The sequence below is a fragment of the Oncorhynchus keta genome, chromosome 26 (assembly GCF_023373465.1).
Source record: "Oncorhynchus keta strain PuntledgeMale-10-30-2019 chromosome 26, Oket_V2, whole genome shotgun sequence".
Lineage (NCBI taxonomy): Eukaryota > Metazoa > Chordata > Actinopteri > Salmoniformes > Salmonidae > Oncorhynchus > Oncorhynchus keta.
Window position 1 is genome coordinate 3390622 of NC_068446.1, and position 25809 is coordinate 3416430.

Sequence of the window (25809 nt, forward strand, 5' to 3'; positions counted from 1 at the left end):
AAGGTCAACGGAAGTGTGCACGCACGGTTGTCAGCAAACGCGCCAACAAAGAATAGTGTCAGTGAAATAAAAAAAAACTGACATTTTCCTATAAAACCTGTTCATTTAGCTAGCTACACAGTTTACACTACGTTGTATGCCGAGTCAGTCACGTAACATGACAGAGGAAACAGCAGTTGCTTCAAGCTCAGGAAGGTGAGACATTTTGTAGGACATTTGTTTGTGTGCCTTCGCCTATTTCCCCTGGTGTGTTAGCTAGAAGCTAGCTCACCTGTGTTTTGATTAACTACCTACAGTATCTAGCTAATCACCCGTGTCTTTAATCCGTTGTGTACTAGCGAGTTAGCCGAAACGTGTTCATGTTCCCATTCAATACACAATGCAATATATAGCAAGCTAACTATAAGTTCCGCTCCAACACCCGACCAGCTACTTAAAGGTGCGTTCGTAAATTCGCTGTAGTTATACTGTAATTTCGGAACAGTTTCGTCAGTGCCGGACCGAGCGCAGAATAACTGATGAATTTAACACCCGTTGACTATAGCCGGTGTCAGTACACGTCGTCAAAAAGCTTAATTAAATTGCTGCCAGCAACACGGTTAGTAGCCAGCACTCGGGATAACATGGAACCAGCTCTACTAGGGTGAGTAAGAAGGTCAGAAAGCACGGATCTACTCCTCGGCTAGAGGAGCGTCTATTTGTGCGCTTCCAATAGCGAAATACTGTGAATTTTACAAACGGACAACATGACAATGCTCTGAATTTACGAACGCCCACAGCGCACTCCCGATTGACTTTACGAACACACCCTTAGTTAGCACAATTGATGCTATTCGTGGGTGGTTAACCGTACGCAGCTAATATTCGTTAACTGCGTTACACTATCCTCTAGCTAACGGTACCGATTATTAGCTAGCTACCTCGAATTGAACGTGACGATCTGTTGCACTTGCTAGCTAACGTTAGTTTTCTTCGCCAAGGTAGCTAGTTAGAGCTAACTAGTTAGCCCAAAATTGTTAGCTAATTGGCTAGTGAACTAGCTAGCAAAGCGTGAAGCAATTCGCCTACTTCCTGGTACTCAAATGCACGTGCTTGCTGGCGTGACATAGCTATGATGCTAACTAGAAACATTTTCCCAAAGCTTTCTATAGCTGAACGAACGCCACTTTTTTTTTTTTTGCAATCCAGCTCACCAGTTCAATTCAACGTTATTGTCAAGACACGCCAGTGTCAATTTGCAAAACGTTTTTTTTTTTTTTTTTACACTAACGTTACCTGGATGGCTCTTATCTCCTAGAAGCAACACTTCCGTTCGAAACAGGATATAATAATAGTCACTGGCATACTGAGACTACCAGGGGGGCGGGGTGTCTGACTAAATTAATAAAGTCGCGTTGCTCGAAGGACATTTTAACCCCTCCTGCACTTGGAGGTTTAACCCTAGCCTCATGACCTCTGCTAAAACTATTTAGTGTTCACAATAATGTAAATGTACCTAAACGTACTTGACTAGACAATATTTTGTAGCCTTTATTCTATAATTGACTGCATGTGTCACTGTTTCAGCATGGATGAAAAGCCTGGGTCATCAAGTACTATGGCAGCAGACAGGTGAGGAACTGTGCTTTTTGATTTTGCTGGTTTGAATTTATACAGCTTTTATGGTAAGGTTCCTCTTGTACCTTTTTTAGTCTCAACTCCACACTGATTTATCATGCAATAGGTTTGTTTGAGTGAAGTACAAAATATGTATTGTGGCTGTCTTGTCTGTACCACAGCTCTGTCGATGTGATGGCGGAGGCAAAGAAGCTTATCGGCGCAGGGAACAGGCACCTGGTGATGGGAGATGTTGTTTCTGCAGTCCATGTGTTCCAGGAGGCTTGTGGCATGCTGTGAGTACTGAGAACAAATGGCTTGGATCCAGGGCAGTCACCCGAGTTTCATAACATTCGTAACTCAGTCCTGAAGACCAGGGGTTTGTGGGTCTTAGGGAAAAAAAAGCCTTTTCTAAAATAATTTTCTTTAATCTGTCATTTTACATGACTGCAGACATTACAATATGTTTTGTTTTTATACCACGCAAATTATCAAAATGACAAGCTCCTCCTGACATTTGCATACTGAGATCAATAAATGACCCATGCCTTAAGTGTAGCCAATAGCATGGGCCAATGAAGAGTGGATACACTGATGTTAGGCCTATAATATGAGGAGGAAATTATAGTCCACCAACTTTCCAGTGGCACTCACCTGTTCAAACAGATTTTTCCCTAAATTGTGTTTTGAAATATTGCCAAACAGCTTCTAGCCGCAGTGTCTCTTATGCTGGTGTAGTATTTTCAATGATTTAATTTATTAATGGACAGGTGTAGCCTAATTATATCATTATTTTGCAAATGTATTTCAATTTATCTCCAGCACCCCTTTCTGCAACATTGTTTTCAATTAAGGCCAAATAAGTTAATCAACACTTATTAATTCAATCAATTGCGGTCAGTAACCCCATATGAGGTTGTGTAGGTAGGCCTACTGTTAAAATAATCAGCAAGTATCCTAGTAGCCTACAATTATGAGAATTAATTCAGTAAGTCAATGAAGCGTGGTTTCAGTTATTGTTATTGAAACAATGTAGGTCTTTTGGAACAATGCAAACATATCAAATTACTTGAGCTTATGTACAAATGTTTATTTGCATCAATAGGCTAACTGACTGAAAAGTATCAATGTTCAGGGAAGCTCATCAGGTAGGCTATAAGACTGGAGGTTGACCGAATCGGAATGGCTGATTAATTAGGGCAGATTTCAAGTTTTCATAACAATCGGAAATCTGTATTTTTGTACGCCTATTTATATATATTTTTGTACACCTTTTATTTAACTAGGCAAGTCCAGTTAAGAACACATTCTTATTTTCAATGATGGCCTAGGAACGGTGGGTTAACTGCCTCGTTCAGGGGCAGAACGACAGATTTTCACCTTGTCAGCTCGTGGGATCCAATCTTGCAACCTTACAGTTAACTAGTCCAACGCAATAATGACCTGCCCCTCTCGTTGCACTCCACAAGGAGACAGCCTGTTACGCGAATTCAGTAAGCCAAGGTAAGTTGCTAGCTAGCATTAAACTTATCTTATAAAAAAACAATCATAATCACTAGTTAACTACACATTGTTGATATTATCTAGCGTGTCCTGTGTTGCATATAATCTGACTGAGCATACAAGTATCTGACTGAGAGGTGGTGCGCAGAAGCAGGCGTGTAAACTTTAATTCAAACCAGCAGTGCGTTTTGCCAGCAGCTCTTTGTTGTGCGTCAAGCATTGTGCTGTTTATGACTTACAAGCCTATCAACTCCCGAGATGAGGCTGGTGTAACTGAAGTGAAATGGCTGGCTAGTTAGCGCTCGCTAATAGCGTTTCAAACGTCACTCGCTCTGAGCCTTCTAGTAGTTGTTCCCCTTGCTCTGCATGGGTAACGCTGCTTCGATGGTGTCTGTTGTCGATGTGTTGCTGGTTCGAGCCCAGGAAAGGGCGAGGAGCGGGACGGAAGCTATACTGTTACACCGGCAATACTAAAGTGCCTATAAGAACATCTAATAGTCAAAGGTTAATGAAATACAAATGGTATAGAGGGGAAATAGTCCTATAACTACAACTTAAAACTTCTTACCTGGGAATATTGAAGACTCATGTTAAAAGGAACCACCAGCTTTCATATGTTCTCATGTTCTGAGCAAGGAACTGAAACGGTAGCTTTTTTACATGGCACATATTGCACTTTTACTTCTCCCAACACTTTGTTTTTGCATTATGTAAACCAAATTAATTATGTTTTATTTATTTTGGGCTAAATTGATTTTATTGATGTATTCGATTAAGTTAAAATAAGTGTTCATTCAGTATTGTTGTAATTGTCATTATTATAAATACATTTTAAAAATCGGCCGATTTTTAATTGGTATCGGCTTTTTGTCCTCCAATAATCTGTATCGGCGTTAAAATCATAATCGATCGACTTCTACTATAGACCTAGTGTGTGTGTGGAGAAGATATGCATTGCTTTCAATTGCTATAATCAAATTTATTTATTCTGATATCTAAAAGTGCTGTACAGAAACCCAGCCTAAAACCCCAAACGGCAAGCAAGACAGGTATAGAAGCAGTGTTCAGGAAAACTCTGTAGAAGGGCCAAAGCCTGGTTCCTCTCTAGGTTATGAGGGGTGGCCAGTCCTCTTCTGGCTGTGTCGGGTGGCGATTATAATAGAACATGTTCATAAATGACCAGCATGGTCAAATAATAATACTCACAGTAGTTGTCGAGGGTGCAACAGGTCAGCACCTCGGGAGTAACTGTTAGTTGGCTTTTCATAGCTGATCACTGAGAGTATCTCTACCGCTCCTGCTGTCTCTAGAGAGTTGAAAACAGCAGGTCTGGGACAGGTAGCAGGTCTGGGACAGGTAGCAGGTCCGGTGAACAGGTCAGTGTTCCATAGCCGCTGGCAGAACAGTTGAAACTGGAGCAGCAGCACAATCAGGTGGACCGGGGACAGCAAGGAGTCATCATGCCAGGTAGTCCTGAGGCATGGTCCTAGGGCTCAGGTCCTCCGAGAGATAAAGAGAAATAATTAGAGAGCATACTTAGTCACACAGGACACCGGATAAGACAGGAGAAATACTCCAGATATGACTGACCCTAGCCCCCCCCGACACAAACTACTGCAGCATAAATACTGGAGGCTGAGGGGTATAATCATCAGAATAATGAGAATGATCAGAATAATGATCAGAAGCGCTCACCTTCAATTTATCTAATGTTTTCCAGCCTAATTATAACCAAACATTGACAGATTCAGTGGTGTAAAACATCTGACATTGATGCTGGTCTCAGAGCAGCGCAATGCCGTTGTCCCATCAAAGCGGTGCTGGAATTATCAGTTGACCACACATGGCAGTTGCGTTACATTTATTATAACCAGTGGTATTCTTTTAGCCTGCCAGAGCATTATTATTAAGCAATCATTCTGAATGAACCATATAAAAAAATAATTTTAGAATATAGGCTACATACAATGCATCATGCATGATTGCCTACACATACTGTGACTAATCCTAAAACACAATTAGGCCTACCTTATTATAAATCGGGCCTTCACTGTCAGTTGATAACTATTCATGTTGTACAGATGAAATGCCCATGCTGCATGCATGCCAACTATTTGATAACAATCAGTTTCATGGTGTTAGGTTCTACATTTTCAGAGTAAATAACTCACGGACCCTAGACCCTTAACCAAGTTTAATTATTCCCAAAGGGTCTTTACAGCTGTAATTCAGGCAGACATGTTCTCACCATCGTATATATATATATTACACCTCATCCCCCTCCTTCGCCTAATCCACAGATGTCCATCCATTTCCCCTAAAGCAATCCTGTGACCACCTCCTGTCCACCCAACACATTCCAAAGCCATCTGTCTTTCTACAGAGACCCATTCCCTTCTGACATAAAACCCAGTCTTTTTCACTTCTTATACACTATGTGTCTGATCTGTCATGACTTTGATCTCTCAATGGTCAAAGTTTACCCGACTCCCAACAATGGGAATATGTGTTTCGACCTTCTTGAATGATGTACGGGTGGCTAACCAGCTGAGCTAATCCACTTTTTACAGCAGATGGAGTTAATCACAGCCACATCATGATTGGGGGGGTGCAATATTTCAGCACAATCATCCTAAATTGTCATAATAAGTTACATGGTGTTTCTGGTATAACAGTAGCCTGACACGATCACGCTGTTATATTCGGTTTGTTATGTAGGATACTAATTCATCATGAAGTGATCTTGTGAGACACTGCTCCATCCTGAGACGTGGCGGAGCACCGGGAGCACTACACCCCTGATTTATAACTGTTGAATAACTTCGAGTTTAACGTAACCACATCTCTATGAACTAAGTGGCACATTCAGTTGACTACAATTTATTTACACCATTGCAGCAGTGCCAAAGATTTGGGCCTGACACAAAATGATTTGGTGCTAAAGCCCTCGAAAGCCAGGTCCTGGTGAAGTCATGCTTGGATTGACTGGATTTGTAATGCTCTGAGGGTCATGTATTGATTGTGATATTTCAAGGAATTATTTAATTTATTCTTTACCTGACCTCAACCAGCTAATCTGACATCTCTTGTCCTTCAGGGCTGCGAGGTATGGGGACACCGCAGATGAGTGTGGAGAGGCCTTCTTTCTGTGTGGGAAGTCTCTACTGGAGCTTGCCAGGTAAGTGGGAGAATGATACTGTATGGGTCTTTGACACATTTTTCTAGTTACATTTTAGCAGACTTTATCCAAAGTGACTGGAAGAACTGTTGAGAATGAGTGACTTGTGTATTCACTATACATGGGGTATGTCCGGGTTTGGCTGGTGTAGGCAGTCATTGTAAATAATTTGTTCTTAACCTTTTTATTTAACTAGGCAAGTCAGTTGTGGCCCATGTGGGATTCAAACCCACAAGCATGCTGTTACCAGGACAATGCTCTGAGTTATGAATATTTGAATTAAATGGCTGTGGCATTTCAGGGTGGAGAACACTGTCCTAGGTAATGCTCTTGAGGGAGTCCCTGAGGAGTCCTCTGAGGAGGAAGGAGAGGGAGAGAAGCTGGACAACTCAAAGATTGAGAGTGCTGACAACTTGGAAGGTGAGGAGTAGCCCATCTTAACCTGACCATCACTGTTTATGGCTGCTTGTCACTCAACTCCTAGCTAGCTAGGACAATTGACTTGTGCTGGAGCAAAAACTAACAATTGTTAATTTTTTTTCATTGGCATTAGTAGGTGTCTTCAACATGATATCAAGTATTTACATGCCCCCTGTCAATGGGCTTATCTAACGTGGGAATAGGGAATGACCCAGTCAGCTCTGTTCAGTGAGGGGGAAAAAGGCTGGTTCATGCGATGGTCACAGATTGATCATTTATTTTGACATGCACTCTTTTTGGGGAGAATGATTTAACATAAGTTTTAATGCCCCATGTATCTCTGGTGTAGACAAAACAAGGGATGAGCTTCGAGTGCAGGTTTATGATGTGATAGCAGAGAAAAAAACTGATGGGGAGGTTGGCAAAACTGAGCCAAAGGAGGAAGGGAAGAGTGAATCTGAGGCAGTGGCAGAGGGGAAGAAAGAAACCATGGAAACGGAAGCAAAGGAAGAGGACGCTGCCAAGCCTCCTGCCAAGAACGGGCGTGATGAGAAGTCTAAGCCTCTTGTGGATGGGGTGGAGGAGACTCTTTTTGCTCCTGAAGATGAAGCTAGAAAAGATAAGGAGGCTGGGCAAGAGGAAGCTCTGAAGAAGATTGGCGTGAAGGCTTCTGAAGCGCGGAATGGAGAGGAGGCTGCAGAGGAGAAGATGGAGGAAGAGGGTGAAGTTAAACTTATGTCCTGTGTAGGAATCTGTTTGGGTGCACAAAGTGGATTGGGACTAAAAGACTATAAGAATGGCTGTTAAACAAATAGTTGTTGAACCTGCAGTAGGGCTGTAAAGGGATTGTAAACTCAAGTCTCACTTCTCTTGCTAATGGAAGTTTAAGCTGCACTGTTGGGAATGGCCGCCGTCACATTATTACTGGAATCACAAGCTCTTCCTCTTCCACTTGTCTTTCCTAGTGAACTATCAAACTCTGGTTTTGTACAGTGTCTTTGGTTTTCCTGAAGTGAAGGACTGCTGCAGTTTAGGCTTACTGTATTCTCTTGGCCTCCACTCTTAGATGATGACGACGATGAAGGGGAAGGCACTGGTGAAGACAAAGTAAGTTATCCTTTAACCTCACTAGGGGGTGAGGCCAGGGGGTTGGCTAGCATCCCACCTGGCCAACATCCAGTGAAATTGCAGAGCACCACAAACAGAAATACTCATAAAAATTAATCAAACTTACGAGTGTTATACATCGGTTTAAAGATGAACTTCTTGTTAATCCAACCACTGTCAGATTTCAAAAAGGCTTTACGGCGAAAGCATACCATACGATTATCTGAGAACAGCGCCCAGCAGACAAATCATTACAGTTAACAGCCAAGTAGAGGAGTAACAAAAGTCAGAAATAGCGATAAAATGTATCACTTATCTTTGCTCTTCATATGGTGGCACTCCGAAGACTCCATGTGACAACAATAGATGTTTGTTGTGTTCGATAGTGTCCCTGTTTATGTCCAAAAACCTCAATTTTGTTCAGCAATCCTTTGGAACAAAGCGCAGTCACAGACAGACGAAAAATCTAAAAAGTACCATGAAAGTTCGTAAACATGTCAAACGATGTTTTGTCATAAATAATCAATAATATTTAAACTGGACGACAGCTTCGTCAATAGAAAAGGAGAAACAAGAAAGGCGCGTTCCCGATCGTGCACTGGACTCGTGTCTGGAAATTTCCACTGTCCGCTCATTGAACGTGCTGTATCGCCCTCATTTTTCAGAGTGAAAGCCCGAAACGATGCCTGAAGACTGGCCACGTGTAGAGGAAGCCATGGAGATCGTAAACTGGGTCTTAAGTGGTTATGGTTGATAGGCTTTCAATGGAAAAACAGCCTTTCAAAATAATAGTACTTCCTGGATGGATTTTCCTCAGGTTTTCGCCTGCCATATCAGTTCTGTTATACTCACAGACATTATTTTGACAGTTTTGAGAACTGTTTTTTTTTTTTTTTTCTATACAAATCTACTAATTATATGCATATCCTAGCTTCTGGGCCTGAGTAGCAGGCAGTTTACTTTAGGTGCACTTTTCATCCCAAATTCCGAATGCTGCCCCCTACCCTAGTGAAGTTAAACAAAGTCCCTTTGTCACAATGTACTTATTTTGTATGAAAATATTTCACGAACATCTAACCTTTTTGTTTGCTTCTTCCCATCTCTTGTAGGAGGAGGAAGTGGGTAACCTGCAGCTGGCTTGGGAAATGCTGGAGGTCGCTAAGGTCATCTACAAAAGGTAAACAAACGCTCCCTGTAGAAAGCTACCATGAAACTGTTTTGGGTATACATTATTCCAATGGACTACCTTTTCACCTGTTTCCCTCTCTCCTTATACAAACAGAAAGGAGAACAAGGAGGACCAGTTGATGGCTGCCCAGGCCTATCTGAAGCTGGGAGAAGTTGGAGCTGAATCTGGTATGATCTCCATTTGCTTTTTTCTTTTATTTTTGGCTCAATGCAAAATGTTTTGCTACGGCTTGCCCTACTGAAAACGCACGTAGTTAATGTTGACTTTATACATCTCATTTCTGATCACCTTGCCCTTCCCTCAGGTGTTAGACCCTTGCGCCACACACTACAGATGTTTGTTTCATATTCACGTGCCTTCCCTCTTCTAGGTAACTACTCTGCAGCTGTGGAGGACTTCCAGGACTGCCTGTCCTTGCAGCTGAAGCACTTGCCCCCCCACAGCCGCCTGGTGGCCGAGACCCACTACCAACTGGGCATGACCTACTGCATCACAGGCCAATACAGCCAGGCCATCCAGCACTACAGCAGCTCAGTCAAAGTCATTGAGAGCCGCCTGGGTAAGGTGGATAAATAAAATGATACATGCCACGTATCTATGCATTTTAGTATTTGAACCTCCAACCTAGCCGTCGCCATGTTACCAATTTGGCCTTACAGGATGGATGGCGGGAGTGGGGTCTAGGGGACTCCCCTCTGACCTTCTCCGATGGGTTTTAAGGAGGAGAGAGAGAACGTGACGAGTATGCAGTTGAGATTTTCCCTAAGTTTTAAGGAACTGACTGGCCCTCATCGATGCCGATTTGGCATACTCTCAGCGGCGTCTGTTAACAAAGGAGCTAAAAGCGTCTTTTACCGACAACCGCTGATTAGATCTCTTGTAGCTTATCAGCAACAGTTTGGGAAAGAACAACTTTTTGCGCTTGATTCGAAGCTACCTGCAGTCACTACTGCACTAGGTATGACTTGTCAACCTCTGACCTGTCACTTACAAACCTTGTTTTTCTGGTTTCTAGCCATGCTCCAGGAGGTGATAGACAAGGCGGAAGGTGAAGACGGAGCCAAAGAGAAGATAGAGCTGGAGGACCTGAAGCAGCTGCTGCCTGAAGTCGCTGAGAAGGTAGAGGATGCCAAGGAGAGCCAGAGTATGGCAGGATCAGCCTCTGTGGCCATACAGCAGACATTGGTGAGTCCCTGTGGGATATTGGCTCATCTCAGGGTTGTGTTTATTAGTCACCAAACAGACTGAAACTGGCAGGAACTTGTCCCAGTAAATGCTCCTTTTAACCCTCCTGTTGTGTTAGTTTCATGTTAACTTCTTACGTCTCAAATCCCTCTAACGGGGTCGGTATGACAACAGCTAGTGAAAGTGCAGGGCGCCAAATTCAAACAAATCTCATTAATTAATATTCCTCAAACGTACAAGTATTTTAAAGAAACTTAGTGTCCGATTTTCCAAAAGACTTTACGACGAAAAGCACACCGAACGATTGTTAGGTCAGCACCTAGTCACAGAAAAACACTGCAATTGTTCCAGCCAAAGAGAGAAAATGAATCGCAAACCTTTGGTCTTCATCAGATGACACTCATAGGACTTCATGTTACACAATACATGTATGTTTTGTTCGATAAAGTTCATATTTATATCCAAAAATCTGTTTACATTGGTGTGTTATGTTCAGTAATGTTTTTCTTCCAAAACATCTGGTTTTGCAGAGCCCCCTCAATTTACAGAAATACTCATAATAAACATTGATAAAAGATACAACTGTTATGCATGGCATTATATAGATCCACTTCTCCTTAATGCAACCGCTGTGTCAGATTTCCAAAACTTTGAAAAAAGCACACCACGCAATAATCTGAGTACAGCGCTCAGACACAAAAACAAGCCATGTTGTGGTGACAACAGAAGTCAGAAATAGCATTATAAATATTCACTTACCTTTGATCTTCATCAGAATGCACTCCCAGGAATCCCAGTTCCACAAATGTTTGTTTTGTCCAAATACCTCCCTTTTTTGTTCGTGTTCAGTTCACAAATCCAAATTCATGAGGCGGGAGCACTAGGTCCAGACAAGGTCAAAAAGTTCCATTACAGTTCGTAGAAACATGTCAAACGATGTATAGAATCAATCTTTAGGATGTTTTTAACATATCTTCAGTAGTGTTTCAACCAGAGAATTCCTTTGTCTTTAGAAATGCAATGCAATGGAATGCAGCTAACTCTCATGGGTGTGCGTGAGACTGAGCTCATGGCACTCGTGCCAGACACCTGGTTGAAACTGCTCTCATTCTCTCCCCCCTTCAGTAGAAGCCTCAAACAAGGTTCGAAAGGCTGTTGACATCCAGTGGAAGCCTTAGGAAGTGCAATTTGACCCCATAGACACTGTATATTCGATAGGGGATGACTTGCGCCCAGCCATAAATTAATTAATTCTGTGTTCTCGGTCCAAAATGACCACCCCATTATAGCTGATTCTAAATCTATACTAATACATGTTATCACCTGATGTTGTGTTCTTTTTTTTATCAACTTAAAGTTGAGTTTTGAACTTCTATTTGCTATTTATGGCCTGTAGGCCTCATTGACCTGAGCTCACAACTTGTTTTTGAGATGATGATTAAAAAAAGCGGTGTATGGATTATTTTCACTGTAACAAATACTCAGATGAACCTTCTAATATTTATCACAGGCTGCTTTGTGTCAAAGTTTGACAAGGACTCTCGCCTCACCCGTGTCATGATCAAGAGCCTCACATACAGTACATTGTTTGGTCATTGTGCTACCACAGAATGAATTGTGAGCACGGCCTCAATCTTTATATACCAGAGCTGTGAGAAGTTCTATATAATGTTGTTCCCGTGTGGGAAAGATCCCCAATAAAATAGGTTCCCATGGGGGTTGCCATGGAAACCAAGAAGGGGAGTGCGGTGTGTGTGTGTGTGCGTGCGCTCAAACACACATTGCATGTAGTGGTCTGAAAGAGGAAGTGTGTCCATCTGATGAATGGGAATGTGCCTGAACTCAATGTTATACTATAATTGTAGTCTCACCCATTCATTTCTAATGACCGGGAACACCACAGGTGTACAGAAGTTAAATAAAACACCCAAAATGTAATGAAAATCATCATGTATTTTGTGTGTTCATATGCCCCTGTGTGGACAAAGTCATTGTAAATCGGTCCAATTTGACCAGAACGCAGCAGGAGGGTTAATTTACTGTTGTAGAGTGTTTTGATAAATGTTCTAATGAATGACTTAGTATAGCAGGTCTAATAAATGTTTATCACCAAGCAAGGAACAAGTTCAGTCCACTTCTCAATTGCTAATGAGAAGAGAAGTTGCCATGACTATTTGGCCAGCTTGTTTATGCCATTGATCTGTGGATGTACTGTCTTTTCTTCTACCGATAATGTCTGATCTCTTCCAGGCTGGAGCTTCTACTTTGTCAGCATTCCCATCCTCTTCCTCATCAGCGTTTGCAGAAAATGGTGGACCTTCATCTTCCTGTTCATCAGCATTTGGAACCAGTCAGGTAACTACAGTCTGTACATTTTTTTTTTTTTTATTGCACCTGGAATGAAACCTCGTGCTAATTCAAACAAATGACTTGGATGTCATTTAACTTCAGTAAGCAGCAGCTCTCATGACCAATTCCCTTGTCCTGCGTTTTAGATTTCTGTCAGATCGGCAGCCGATGGTGCATCACCCTCCAAATCTGCATCAGACATTTCCCACCTGGTCAGGAAAAAGGTGAGATCCCTCCCCACCACCGCTGCGTGCTACCACACCCAATCCCAGCCTAACAGGTGGGGAGGCTGCGCATACCCTGGTCTATACATCAATGTTGTACCCCTCCTTTGTCAAATCGGTTCATGCCCCCATTCCTAGTATGCTCATGTTGCATGAATTTCTTGCTTGCTCTTCGTTGCAAGGGTGACTCTTTCTCTCTCTTTTTAATGGCGTCTTAACTACTTCGCTTTCCATTTTAATCTCTCCTTTTGCGGTTGAGCGTTATGCATGTTTAGTACATGTTTTGATCGGGCTTGAATTCTGATGGCTGTGTGTGTATAGTTGTGATTGTGTAGCGGTGACTTTTGTGATTTGTGTGGGTAATGTTAGAGTAGATTGTGAGGGAGGTCATGTTGAGAAGTGACTTTGGTTTGTATTCCTGAACAGAGGAAAACAACTGAGAAGAGCCCCGTAAAGGACACTGATGCTAAAAAGACCAAGCAGGAAACTACAGTTAATGGCAGCGGCGATTCCGGCTCTGGCAGTAATGGAGTCCAGGAGAAAGGGGCACAGGAGGCGAGTTGATAGGTTTTATAACTCATTCTCAGAAGGGTTCGGTGCAGCAGAGGAAGTTTGTATTGGTGGCATCATGTGAAAGGGGGACCTTGAATTGTCATTTTTAAACATTTGAACAGACTGGAGTGCTATGACATAACAGACTGGAGTGCTATGACATAACAGACTGGAGTGCTATGACATAACAGACTGGAGTGCTATGACATAACAGACTGGAGTGCTATGACATAACAGACTGGAGTGCTATGACATGGCAGACTGGAGTGCTATGACATATTTGACCAAGACTCATACAGGGGGTTTAAGTTCTCAAACTGATTAATCTCTACAGTGTTAATGGACCCCTGATAAGAATGGCAGGTTTGTATATGTGGATTAAAGCAGAGTCCAGGCATTTAACATTCTAATCTACTTCTGCTGTCAGATTGGATGACACTTCCCCCTTGTTATTTATTTGTATAGCCCGGCAAGCTGTCCGCCTCTGTGGAATCCTCGGTGTGAAGTAACTTCCTCTCCCTGATCTTCCAGCCAGCAGAGCAGGCCTGCCCCTTACGCCCATTTACACTTTTGTTTCTGTAAATATGACAATTTTTCACATTTGTTTGTCTAGTTTTTGTATACTTGTTGTAATAAAAGTTCATTAGAGTATTTGCAAATGTGAATCACTTGTATTTGGAATTAATTCCACTTTTGCCACAGCTAATGGAGATGAGGCATCTTTTGTCTGATCTCCACTAGCTGTGCTGTTTGGCCACGGCATCACTGTAGGGCTCAAAGGGATTCCTCAGGCTAACAAGCTGATGTAGACACCCAAATATGAGAATGTTATCCATGGAATGGTTGCCCACCTTAAAGACAATATTTAACTGGGGCAATATGTGTGAGGTTTACCAGAGTAGTGAGAGCCATGCCCCCCCCCCAGACTGTTAGGAGCTCCCCCCTCTTGGCCAGGTTCCTTGGGTTAAATGCAAGAGGTGTTCCCCGACCTGACCTGGACCCAGTACCTCCTCCCACGGAGGAGCCTCTTTGTGTGACCATCGCACTCCAGGAAACGCTGCTCTCTGCTGACTAGTGGTAGATGCACAGAATCAGAACCATGTCCTTGCCAGGTGAGAGCCCACCAAGATAAATCTGAGGGGCGGGGAGAAAGGAGCTCTGTATGAAACAGTCAACCAAGTGCGATTCTAAGTAGGTACTGGCACATTGCTAAAAATGAAGTCGCAATAAGTGATGGAGTAGCTTGCTGTGGAAGTGCAGCAGTGGAATACTGAGTCCCCGCAACAGGGAGGGAAGAGTCACTGCCTGCCTGATAAGACAGATCTACTGTCTTACTAGTAGACAGGTTTTTAGAAATGTTTGCAAATAAAAACCTTATTTACAAAAGTATTTAGACCCTCTTGCTATGAGACTCAAAATTGAGATCAGGTGCATTGTGTTTCCATTGATAATCCTTGATGTTTCTAAAGCTTGACTGGAGTCCACCTGTGGTAAATTCTATTGATTGGACATGCTTTTGGAAAGGCACACACCTGTCTATATAAGGTCACACAGTTGACCGTGCACGTCAGAGCACAAACCAAGCCATGAGGTGAAATAATTGTCCGTAGCCCTCTTGAGACAGGATTGTGTCGAGGCACCGATCTGGGGAAGGGTACCAACAAATGTCTGCAGCATCGAAGGTCCCCAAGAACACTTAAATGGAAGACGTTCGGCACAACTAAAACTCTTCCCAGACCTGTCCACCTTGCCAAACTTGGCGATCGAGGGAGAAGGGCCTTGGTCAGGGAGGTGACCAAGAACCCGATGGTCACTCTGACAGGGCTCTAGAGTTCCTCTGTGGAGATGGGAGAACCTTCCAGAAGGACAACCAAGAGACAAACACCTTTGCTCACCTTTCCAGTCTTTTTGGCTGTAGCCAATCAAATGCTTCCTTCTCCCTGACGGGACACTCAACCCTTCTACCTCCTTGTCCTCCAAAAAGAACGGATTGATCTCACTGAAACCCAAGTGCAGTAACCGAGCAAGGTTGGTTGGTGTGCATTGTGGAAATATATTAGATTCCAGAAATTATATTGAACAAAAATATGGATGCCATGTGTAAAGTATTGGTTTCATGAGCTGATCTAAAATATCCCAGAAATGTTCCATATGTCAAACTGTGTTTTGATCACTGTTAGCATTTCTCTTTTGTCAAGATAGGCCACACCTGACAGGTGTGGCCTATCAAGAAACTGATTAAACAGCATGATCATAACACAGGTGCACAGGACAATAAAAGGCCACTCTAAAATGTAGTCTTGCCACAACATAATACCACAGATGTATCAAGTTTTGAGGGAGCGTGCGATTGGCAGTCTGATTGCGGGAATGTCATTGTATGCCGCAGCATTAAAATTTCCCTTCACTTGAATTAAGGGGCCTTGCCTGAACCATGAATAACAGCCCCAGACCATTATTCCTCTTCCACCAAACTTTTGTCCGTCAGACTGCCAGATGGTGATTCACCACTCCAGAGCCCAATGGCGGAGAGCTTTACACCATTCCAGCCAAAGCTTGGCTTTGTGCATGTTGATCTTAGGCTTGTGTGCGGCTGCTCGGCCATGGGAACCCATTTAATGAAGCTCCCAACGAACAGTTCTTGTGCTGACGTTGCTCCCAGAGGCAGTTTGGAACTCAGTGAGTATTAAAACCCGAGGACAGACGATTTTTACGCGCTTCAGCACTTGGCGGTCTTGTTCTGTGAGCTTGTGTGGTCTACCACTTCACAATAACAGCATTTACAGTTGACAGGGGCAGAAATTTAACAAACTGACTTGGAAGGGTGACCTATGCCGGTGCCACGTTGAAAGTCACTGAGCTCTTCAGTAAGCAAATGTTTTTAGCCATGGAGATTGCATGTCTGTGTGCTCGATTTTACACACCTGTCAGGAATGGGTGTGGCTGAAATAGCCAAACCCGCATACCTTTGTGTAGTGTGTGTTAACGGTCTTCATCATAATACCATCATTGAAAACAGTGGAGAAAAAAAGAGTCATGGGTTTTTTTTGTGTCTTTATTTGCACATTGTAAATGAACAACACATCCAGACAACTTACAACAATCAAAGGTCAAATGAAGTAACGTGTGCTCTCTCTCCTAAATAATCGCAGTGATTATTGTACTTATTTCCATGCACTAAAATCATCAGCGTCATCATCAATCACCTCTGATTGGGTTCCTCCATGGGGGGAGGGTCTTCGTGATCAGTGTAGGGAAGGAGAGAAAAAAGGTTATTGGCTGCGGAGGGCTGTAACGTTGACAAGGAAAGGGGTCTACTTCCTTGAAGAGTTGCAGGGATATTGGACACCTGTAATGACAGAGTACACACAACTATCAACAAAATAAACTCTGAAGCTTTATGTAGGACTGAACACACCAGGTCAGGATCTACAGCATGTTTTAAATGCGTATGTAGTATGCGTATTTAATTTTTTGATTTTTAAATTTTACCTTTATTTAACCAGGCAAGTCAGTTAAGAACACATTCTTATTTTCAATGACGGCCTGGGAACAGTGGGTTAACTGCCTGTTCAGGGGCAGAACGACAGATTTGTACCTTGTCAGCTCAGGGGTTTGAACTCGCAACCTTCTGGTTACTAGTCCAACTCTCTAACCACTAGGCTACGCTGCCGCCCCGCTTATGTAAATGTGATATTTCCATTTATTTTTACAACCCTGTTTTTGCTTTGTCATTATGGGGTATTGTGTGTAGATTTGAGAGGGGAAAGAAAATCATTTTAATACATTTTAGAATATGGCTGTAACCTAACAAAATGTGGAAAAAGTCAAGGGGTCTGAATACTTTCCCGAAGGTAAGTCACCACACAACTGGCAAACAGAGTCATGTTGAAACCGTACAATGATGTAGTCAGAGAAGGGTGATTTTCGGAGAATATAATGAAATGTACCATGGAGGGGTACGTATAGTGGCTGGTGTTGCTTGGGTCAATCTTGGCGAGGGACTGCACATCCCGGTCCCGAGCATTGACCACCCGTAAACACAGCTCCATGTTGCCCACCTAGAAAACACAGACACACGACTTCGACGTCTGATCCCTTCGTGTGTGTTTCATCATGTGTCATTGCATCTCGCATGGCTTTCGCACCTCATGACTTTTGACTCATGAATTGTATGTCATCCTCAACAGATATTGTCATTTTTAAGACATTATGTATAATGGATTTTCAATCCAACTTCATTCTAACCAGTGAGACGGGTGTCTGCCCTCACCTGGGGGACTGAGTTGAGCTGGACTGGACTGAGGGATGGTCGGATGGGGAGGGCACGTACTGGCACTCTCCAGTATCCGCTCTGAACCTGATTGTGCTGGTCGAAGAGCTCCAGCCGTGCCCAGCCCCGGGACACCATCCTCTGGACCTCCTGCCCGTAGGCGTCCAGACCTCCGGCAGCTTGAAGCTCAACCACCAGAGACAGGGAGGGAGACGGCTGCATCCTGAAGGTAGAGAGTTTTTGTATTTTATTATTATTAATATTTATATATATACATATACACACACACACACTACCGTTCAAAAGTTGGGGGTCACTTAGAAATGTCCTTTTTTTTGTCCATTTAAAATACTATCAAATTGATCAGAAATACAGTGTAGACATTGTTAATGTTGTAAATTACTATGTTGTAAATGATCCACTAGAACGCGATGGGACATGGACATCCCGGCAGACCAAACCCTCCCCTAATCCGGACGACGCTGGGCCAATTATGGGCCGCCTCATGGGTCTCCCGGTCGCGGCTGGCTACAGACCCGGGATCAAACCCGGGTCTGTAGTGATGCCTCTAGCACTGCGATGCACTGCCTTAGACCTCTGCGCCACTCGGGAGGCAGAGAGTTTTGTCTTAGACAAATGTGAAAGAGTGCATTTTCATTCCACCCCAAGTTGTAGTGAACATGCAACCTTCTGAACAACACCACACACAACTCAAAGGAAACCTTAGCTAACAGAGCACGAGACAAGTCTGTCACTCAGTGAGGGACAATTGCCTTTTGATCTCAGGGAAGGTCACCGATAGACTCCAGCCAACATGCTATGGACGAGTTTCACATGTACTTTTTCTTCTCCGGGTGCGTTGCTTACCTGGGCATAGGCTGTTTGACTGCCAGGAGGGCATAGTTCCCAGGGGGCACAGTTTGACTGTAGGGCTGACCCCCTCCAGGCTGGCACTGTGTAGGGGGCAATGGGGTAGGCCGCCCCACCTCTTGGCCTCCAGAGTAGAGACCAGCCACCGGACGCAGAACCCTCAGCGTGGCATCTACCCCAAGCATCAAGTCATAAAAGACAGCAAAACCAGCCCTGCAAATCAACAGGGTTTAGACTAGTTTAGAGGTACTTCATACCTGCATATCTGAGTTAGTTATATAAATGTGTCTCTAATAATGTATGTGAAGGTAATGTTTTATTTGAATCATAGAAAACTGAAATAGCCAACATAGATGTGCAAGTCATAATGGACTCACGCAGGGTCATAGGGCGCAGGCCCAAGGGAGTTGAGTACATGCCTTTCCTTCAGCGCGGAATGGGGCCTGGGCTGGATCTGCAACAAGAACATATGGAGGATGTACAATATGGGCCTAATGTCGTCAAAGAAAACCAGATAGATAAACAGCAATATTAACATAATAGCTTTACCAGGGCTGGAGGGGCATATATCTGGGCAAGGGGATGCATGGCTGGTGGGGCAGGGAATGGAGGGGGTGGGGGCAGCCTCCTGTCCCTAGGGCCCTCTCTGACTCGCTCTACTTCCCTGCGAAGGCTCTCAAGCTCAGCCTGAATGCTGGCCATGTAGTGGGTGTGTTCTCTTTGGATCTGATGGAGCTCAGACCTCACTGTAACTGGATCAGAGGAATATAGAATCCCATCGAATTAGAATGACTCCACAAGCATTGAAATGGATAGTAATTCTACACATCCCATGGTAGTCACTGTGAATGTGGTTACTCCTAACTGCCATTGTTTATCGGCGATGTTGCTTGTCTATGTATATAATTATGTGCGTGTTAATCACAGAGATGAGATGGAGAGGACAACCCACTGTCTTCCCGGCGCTGTTTGTCTCTGGCCAACTGGATTCTGAAGATCTCTTCCTCCAGTCTCTGGTTCTCTTGCTCCACAGCCAGCACCTCTGAGTTCCCAGCCTGCTGAGGAGGCTTCGTCCCTGGGCAGAGAGAGCGGGAGAGAAGGGGTGGTTAGAGAGGCACCAAAGTTAAGAGGAGACAGTACTTTTTTTCTTTAAAAAACAAACAGTATACAGTTATTTGTCTCTTAAAGATAACAGAAAGACAAATAGGTGCAGGCACAGGCATAAACATGCACAACAGAAACAAATCACTCAAGGTGGCACTAAAGCACCAAATGTGACATCCTCCATACCCCAATGAAGGACCATGCAGGACTGACACTCACTCTTCCTCCTGCCATTGTTCTCAGCCGCAGATTGGGCCTGTTGCTCCAGAGTGTGGGCCTCTGCCTGCATGTCATGCATCTGGGCCAGGACAGCCGGCTCAGAACCACCTGACTGCATGTAGTCCAGCCTCAGAGCTCTGTCACACCAACAGACACAGTCAAACACAGACATAGATACAGATATGTTGCAGGATAGTAATACCGTACATTGTTACTACTAACACTACAGCAACTATTTAACCAGGTTAGCCATTGAGAACACATTTTCTTGTAGAATAATGACCTGACGTCTACTTACTTGCTCTATGATTACAGCTTCTAATATCACCAACAATGGTGCTAATAGCTTTAGATGCACTATTGTAAAGTGACTATTCTACTGGATGTCATAAGGTGAATGCACCAATTTGTAAGTCGCTCTGGATAAGAGCGTCTGCTAAATGATCCATTTAGCTGACAACTTAAGTCATGGTGCATACATTCTAATAATAATGGCGTTACAAGCGCCATGCTCTACCAACTGAGCCACAGAAGGACCAATAATGTGTACTTTTTGTACTATGAGGTGTAGCTACACTAAGACATACAAATATGACTTACCTTATTTGGGTGGAGAGGGGTCCATCCACAGAGGATATTAGGTCAAAGTTGGCATTATGTCCCTTCCTGTGGTCAGGGTTGGGTGAGTCAAACGTGACCTCTTTGACCCTATGAAAAGCACAGAAGATATTAGGTCAAAGTTGGCATTATGTCCCTTCCTGTGGTCAGGGTTGGGTGAGTCAAACGTGACCTCTTTGACCCTATGAAAAGCACAGAAGAACATCTTTGTTTGTTGCTTTTTTTCTTCTAGTTTATAACCATGTCTATTTATAACTTATAACTCATCACTTACAGTTGAAGTCGGAAGATTACATACCCGTTTTTCAGCCACTGCACAAATTTCTTGTCAACAAAATCATTTTGGCAAGTCGGTTAGGACATCTACTTTGTGCAAAACACAAGTATTTTTTTTATTTTTTTATTTCCAGACAGATTAATTAACTGGATCACAATTCCAATTGGTCAGAAGTTTACTTGCACTAAGTTGACTGTGACTTTAAACAGCTTGGACAATTCCAGAAAATGATGTCATGGCTTTAAAAGCTTCTGATAGGCTAATTTACATAATTTAAGTCAATTGGAGGTGTACCTGTGGATGTATTTTAAGGCCTACCTTCAAACTCAGTACCTTCACACTCAGTGCCTCTTTGCTTGACATCATGGGAAAATGAAAAGAAATCAGCCAAGACCTCAGGAAAAAAATTGTAGACCTCCACAAGTCTGGTTCATATTTGGGAGCAATTTCCAAACGCCTGAAGGTACCACGTTCATCTGTACAAACAATAGTACGCAAGTATAAACACCATGGGACCACCTAGCCGTCATACCGCACAGGAAGGAGACACGTTCTGTCCCCTAGAGATGAACGTACTTTGGTGCGAAAAGTACAAATCAATCCCAGAACAACAGCAAAGGACCTCGTGAAGATGCTGGAGGAAACAGGTACAGAAATATCCATATCCACAGTAAAACGAGTTCTATATCGACAACCTGAAAGGCCGCTCAGCAAGGAAGAAGCCACTCCTCCAAAACCGCCATTAAAAAAAACAGACTATGGTTTGCAACTGCACACGTGGACAAAGATGGTACTTTTTGGAGAAATGTTCTCTGTTCTGATGAAACAAAAATAGAACTGTTTGGCCATAATGACCATTGTTATGTTTGGAGGAAAAAGGGGGAGACTTGCAAGCTGAAGAACACCATCCCAACCGTGAAGCACAGGGGTGGCAGCATCATGCTGTGGGGGTGCTTTGCTGCAGGAGGGACTGGTGCACTTCACAAAATAGATGGCTCATGAGGATGGAAAATTATGTGCATATATTGAAGCAACATCTCAAGACATCAGTCAGGAAGTTAAAGCTTGGTCGCAAATGGGTCTTCCAAATGGACAATGACCTCAAGGATACTTCCAAAGTTATGGCAAAACGACTTAAGGACAATGAAGTCAAGGTATTGGAGTGGCCATCACAAAGCCCTGACCTCAATCCCATAGAACATTTGTGGGCAGAACTGAAAAACTGAAAAGGCGTGTGCGAGCAAGGTGGCCTACAAACCTGACTCAGTTACACCAGCTCTGTCAGGAGGAATGGGCCAAAATTCACCCAACTTATTGTGGGAAGCTTGTGAAAGGCTACCTGAAACGTTTGACCCAAGTTAAACAGTTTATAGGCAATGCTACCAAATACTAATTGAGTATGTAAACATCTGACCCACTGGGAATGTGATGAAAGAAATAAAAGCTGAAATAAATAATTCTCTCTACTATTATTCTGATATTTTAAATTCTTAAAAATAAAGTGGTGATCCTAACTGACCTAAGACAGGACATTTTTATTATGATTGATGTAAACTTCCGACTTCAACTGTACAGTCATGGCCCAAAGTTTTGAGACTGACACAAATATTAATTTTCACAAAGTTTGCTGCCTCAGTTTGTATGATGGCAATTTGCATATACTCCAGAATGTTATGAAGAGTGATCAGATGAATTGCAATTAATTGCAAAGTCCCTCTTTGCCATGCAAATTAATTGAATCCCCCCAAAACATTTCCACTGCATTTCAGCCCTGCCACAAAAGGACCAGCTGACATCATATCAGTGATTCTCTCATTAACACAGGTGTGAGTGTTGACGAGGACAAGGCTGGAGATCACTCTGTCACACTGATTGAGTTTGAATAACAGACTGGAAGCTTCAAAAGGAGGGTGGTGCTTGGAATCATTGACCTTCCTCTGTCAATCATGGTTACCTGCAAGGAAACACGTGCCGTCATCATTGCTTTGCACAAAAAGGGCTTCACAGGCAAGGATATTGCTGCCAGTAAGATTGCACCTAAATCAACCATTTATCGGATCATCAAGAACTTCAAGGAGAGCGGTTAAATTGATGTGAAGAAGGCTTCAGGGCATCTCTTAAAGTTGATTCAGCTGCAGAATCGGGGCACCACCAGTACAGAGCTTGCTCAGGAATGGCTGCAGGCAGGTGTTAGTGCATCTGCACGCACAATGAGGCGAAGACTTGGCCTGGTGTCAAGAAGGGCAACAAAGAAGCCACTTCTCTCCAGGAAAAACGGCAGGGACAGACTGATATTCTGCACAAGGTACAGGGACTGGACTGCTGAGGACTGGGGTAAAGGGTTTTGTGGCCCATAAGTTAATTGACAGCATGCCAGGGTGGATTGCAGAGGTCTTGAAAAAGAAGGGTCAACACTGCAAATATTGACTCTTTGCATTAACTTCATGTAATTGTCAATAAAAGCATTTGACACTTATGAAATGCCTGTAATTATACCTCAGTATCCATAGTAACATCTGACAAAAATATCTAAAGACACTGAGGCAGCAAACTTTGTGGAAATTAATATTTGTGTCATTCTCAAAACTTTTGGCCACGACTGTATGTGTGTGTGAGATGGTCATTTGCTGCCGTCTAGTGGACTCACCCAGGCTGCAGGGTAGTGATGTGGTCTTTGAGCTGCTGTAGAGCCTCTTCGTTTCTCTCCTCCCGATCCCTCAGCTCCAGCAGCAAGGTCTCCAGTTGGGCCGTGCTACCCTGCCCTGCCAGGGCCCCAAGCTGCCATGCAATGTCTGACACACACACACACACACATACTAAATGTAATCCATTACAGTTACTAGTTAACTGTCCAAAATTGTAATCAGTCATTTAATTTTGGGATTACCCAAATTCAGTTACTTAATTTGAATACTTTACTTTTGGATTACTTTCCCCTTAAGAAAAACACAAATTAACCATCAAGCACATTGGTGTGTCATAATAGTGGTCTCTGACTTGTGGTCAGACACATTGTATATAGACTCCCCTGTTTTACTGTGTTATTGACTTGTTAATTGTTTACTCCATGTGTAACTCTGTGTTGTCTGTTCACACTGCTATGCTTTATCTTGGCCAGGTCGCAGTTGCAAATGAGAACTTGTTCTCAACTAGCCTACCTGGTTAAATAAAGGTGAAATAAATAAAAAAAATTAAGACTCTCAGGTAGAATAAACTTAACTTGAATGTCATTGAGAAAACAGAAAAGTATCAATGTATTTTTTTGTTGCAAATATCCTTTCTGTATAAAAAAATGATACAAGAAGTAATCTATTTTTTTTTTACCCCCTTTTTCTCCCCCTCTTCCGATCTTGTCTTATCGCTGCAACTCCCCAATGGGCTCCAGAGGCAAAGGTCGTGTCATTTGTCCTCCGAAACATGACCGGCCTAACCGTGCTTCTTAACCCGCTTAACCCGGAAGCACCGATGTGTGGAACACTGTTCACCCTGATGACCAAGGTCAGCCTGCAGACGCCCAGCCCAGCACAATGAGTCGCCCGGCCAAACCCTCCCTTAACCCGGACAATTGTGTGCCGCCCTATGGGACTCCCAATCACAGCCAGTTGGATCATACCTAGGTCTGTGTTGACGCCTCTAGCACTGCGATGCAGTGCCTTAGACCGGCTACGCCACTCGGGAGGCAGTAATCTAGTTTTTTTGTATTGTATCTGTAAAGTTACATGTAACTGATCACACTAGCCAATTTAACCTTTTCTACATGAAAATCTGTATAAGAGATTCCTTCCTCCATACCTCTTTGTGTTGGAGGATCTCTATGGCCCCTTACCCTCTCTCTGTTGCTCCAGGAGGTGGTTGTGGGTCTGTATCTCTGCCAGCTCCTGGTTGTGCTGCTCTGCCATCTCTCTCAGCCTCTCCCTGTGGGCACACCTTCTCCCCAACACCTGGACCTGGTCCTCCAGACCTTCGGTCTCAGTAGGCCATTTCGGCAGGTTGGGCATACTCCCCTCAATCGACATCCTCAGCTTGTGAAGCTATAATTTCAAGCATGACATTTGTCTGAGTCTGTTAATTAATATTAAAGGAACTACAAAGGTGGCTATAGGTTATATTGCATGTCTAGATGGTTCAGATTAAGCGTTGGTAGGCACCTCATTAGTAAGGTTCCTCTCTGACACACTGCCCTGTAGGTTATCTTCTTTCCCAGCTCTCAGTTCTGTGTCATTGGTCCTCCCCTGCATGTTCTGTAGCTGCGTACCCCGCTGCTCTCTCAGCTACCAGGAACAATCCATGTTAGACAGACACACTACAAGAGCCACTATAACAGTTAACACACTTACCCTTATGAGATCAGGGGTGCGTGCCGGCTTTGGATAGAGTCCCTTTTGCTCAGGCTGCTCTTGTCTCAGCACCGTAGGGTCTCCAATGCTGCTCCCGATACAGAACGATGCTTTATGCTTCTCCAGAAGGCCATGGGAGCGGAATGCCATACTACACTCCCGACAACGGAACTCTCCCAATGACTCCATCACCGCGTCCATTTTAGTCAAGTTCGCAGGGTAACAACAAAAGGCAAACACCACATGTCCCAATAGTGGAAAAATGAAATGTACTCCTAAATGAGCTAAACGATAATCATTAGACTATTTACCCTTCCCCCCCCCCAAGTAAACATAGGTAGTTATGCGGTTCCTTTTCTCATGTGCGTAACAGGACTGGATATGCTTCTGGTGATTATCCCTGTTGGTTGGTTACTGTCGCCATGTCGACGCCTGTGTTGTGGAGGACGGAGGGCCACAACACGGAATTCTCAAATCAGCTCTATAGTCTTTGACTACGCAAATTGCTTTTACAGGTGTCACTGGATAAGTGTAGTACTAAACATATCACTTCTGTATGATTTTATTATTTTATACAGAGAAGCAGACAACTGTTTGGCAATCTGATGCAAAATATTTATTACAATTTTTTTTTTTTTTAAGATGCAGTAGTTTCTTTCTCGTACAGTACATGACGCCAAATCAGTAAATAATGTTCTCAAAATAATCTGAAATCTTTCAAAAGTCACACTTTTTATATATTTTTTTTACAATTCACCTTGAATAAAGGCTGCAAGAACAATATGCAGACAAAATAAATTAATGTTTC

At 43.3% G+C, this 25809-nt stretch overlaps 2 protein-coding genes and 1 non-coding gene across 9 annotated transcripts; 2 read left to right on the top strand and 1 right to left on the bottom strand.

The window, feature by feature from the left end:
• Window positions 1-13954, top strand: LOC118358838 (histone-binding protein N1/N2-like). 4 transcript variants are annotated; one of them, XM_035736775.2, is made up of 15 exons: window positions 1-195; window positions 1567-1611; window positions 1779-1892; window positions 6197-6277; window positions 6579-6697; window positions 7047-7418; window positions 7764-7804; window positions 8914-8981; window positions 9087-9160; window positions 9364-9552; window positions 10009-10178; window positions 12429-12533; window positions 12674-12751; window positions 13178-13306; window positions 13769-13954. In XM_035736775.2, the coding sequence occupies exons 1-15, from the start codon at window positions 137-139 to the stop codon at window positions 13805-13807; spliced, it is 1683 nt and encodes a 560-aa protein (XP_035592668.1). In that variant the 5' UTR covers window positions 1-136; the 3' UTR covers window positions 13808-13954. The 4 variants fall into 4 exon arrangements, with proteins under 4 accessions (XP_035592668.1, XP_035592671.1, XP_035592667.1 ...); XM_035736774.2 differs by lacking the exon at window positions 1-195 and adding an exon at window positions 609-643; XM_035736778.2 differs by lacking the exon at window positions 7047-7418 and having other exon boundaries at window positions 2-195.
• Window positions 9774-9907, top strand: LOC118359398 (small nucleolar RNA SNORA16B/SNORA16A family). Its single transcript, XR_004820652.1, has one exon. It is a non-coding gene; the product is annotated as a small nucleolar RNA SNORA16B/SNORA16A family (small nucleolar RNA).
• Window positions 13955-16337: 2383 nt separating the features above from the next.
• Window positions 16338-25408, bottom strand: ccdc17 (coiled-coil domain containing 17). 4 transcript variants are annotated; one of them, XM_052480059.1, is made up of 13 exons: window positions 25002-25408; window positions 24813-24935; window positions 24491-24695; window positions 23312-23456; window positions 20370-20477; window positions 19737-19906; window positions 19372-19521; window positions 18996-19198; window positions 18824-18900; window positions 18444-18659; window positions 17577-17799; window positions 17254-17364; window positions 16338-16652 (listed from the first exon to the last, which is right to left on the bottom strand). In XM_052480059.1, the coding sequence occupies exons 1-13, from the start codon at window positions 25200-25202 to the stop codon at window positions 16506-16508; spliced, it is 2079 nt and encodes a 692-aa protein (XP_052336019.1). In that variant the 5' UTR covers window positions 25203-25408; the 3' UTR covers window positions 16338-16505. The 4 variants fall into 4 exon arrangements, with proteins under 4 accessions (XP_052336019.1, XP_052336021.1, XP_052336020.1 ...); XM_052480061.1 differs by having other exon boundaries at window positions 19770-19906; window positions 25002-25407; XM_052480060.1 differs by having other exon boundaries at window positions 19399-19521; window positions 25002-25407.
• Between the last annotated feature and the right edge of the window lie 401 nt (window positions 25409-25809).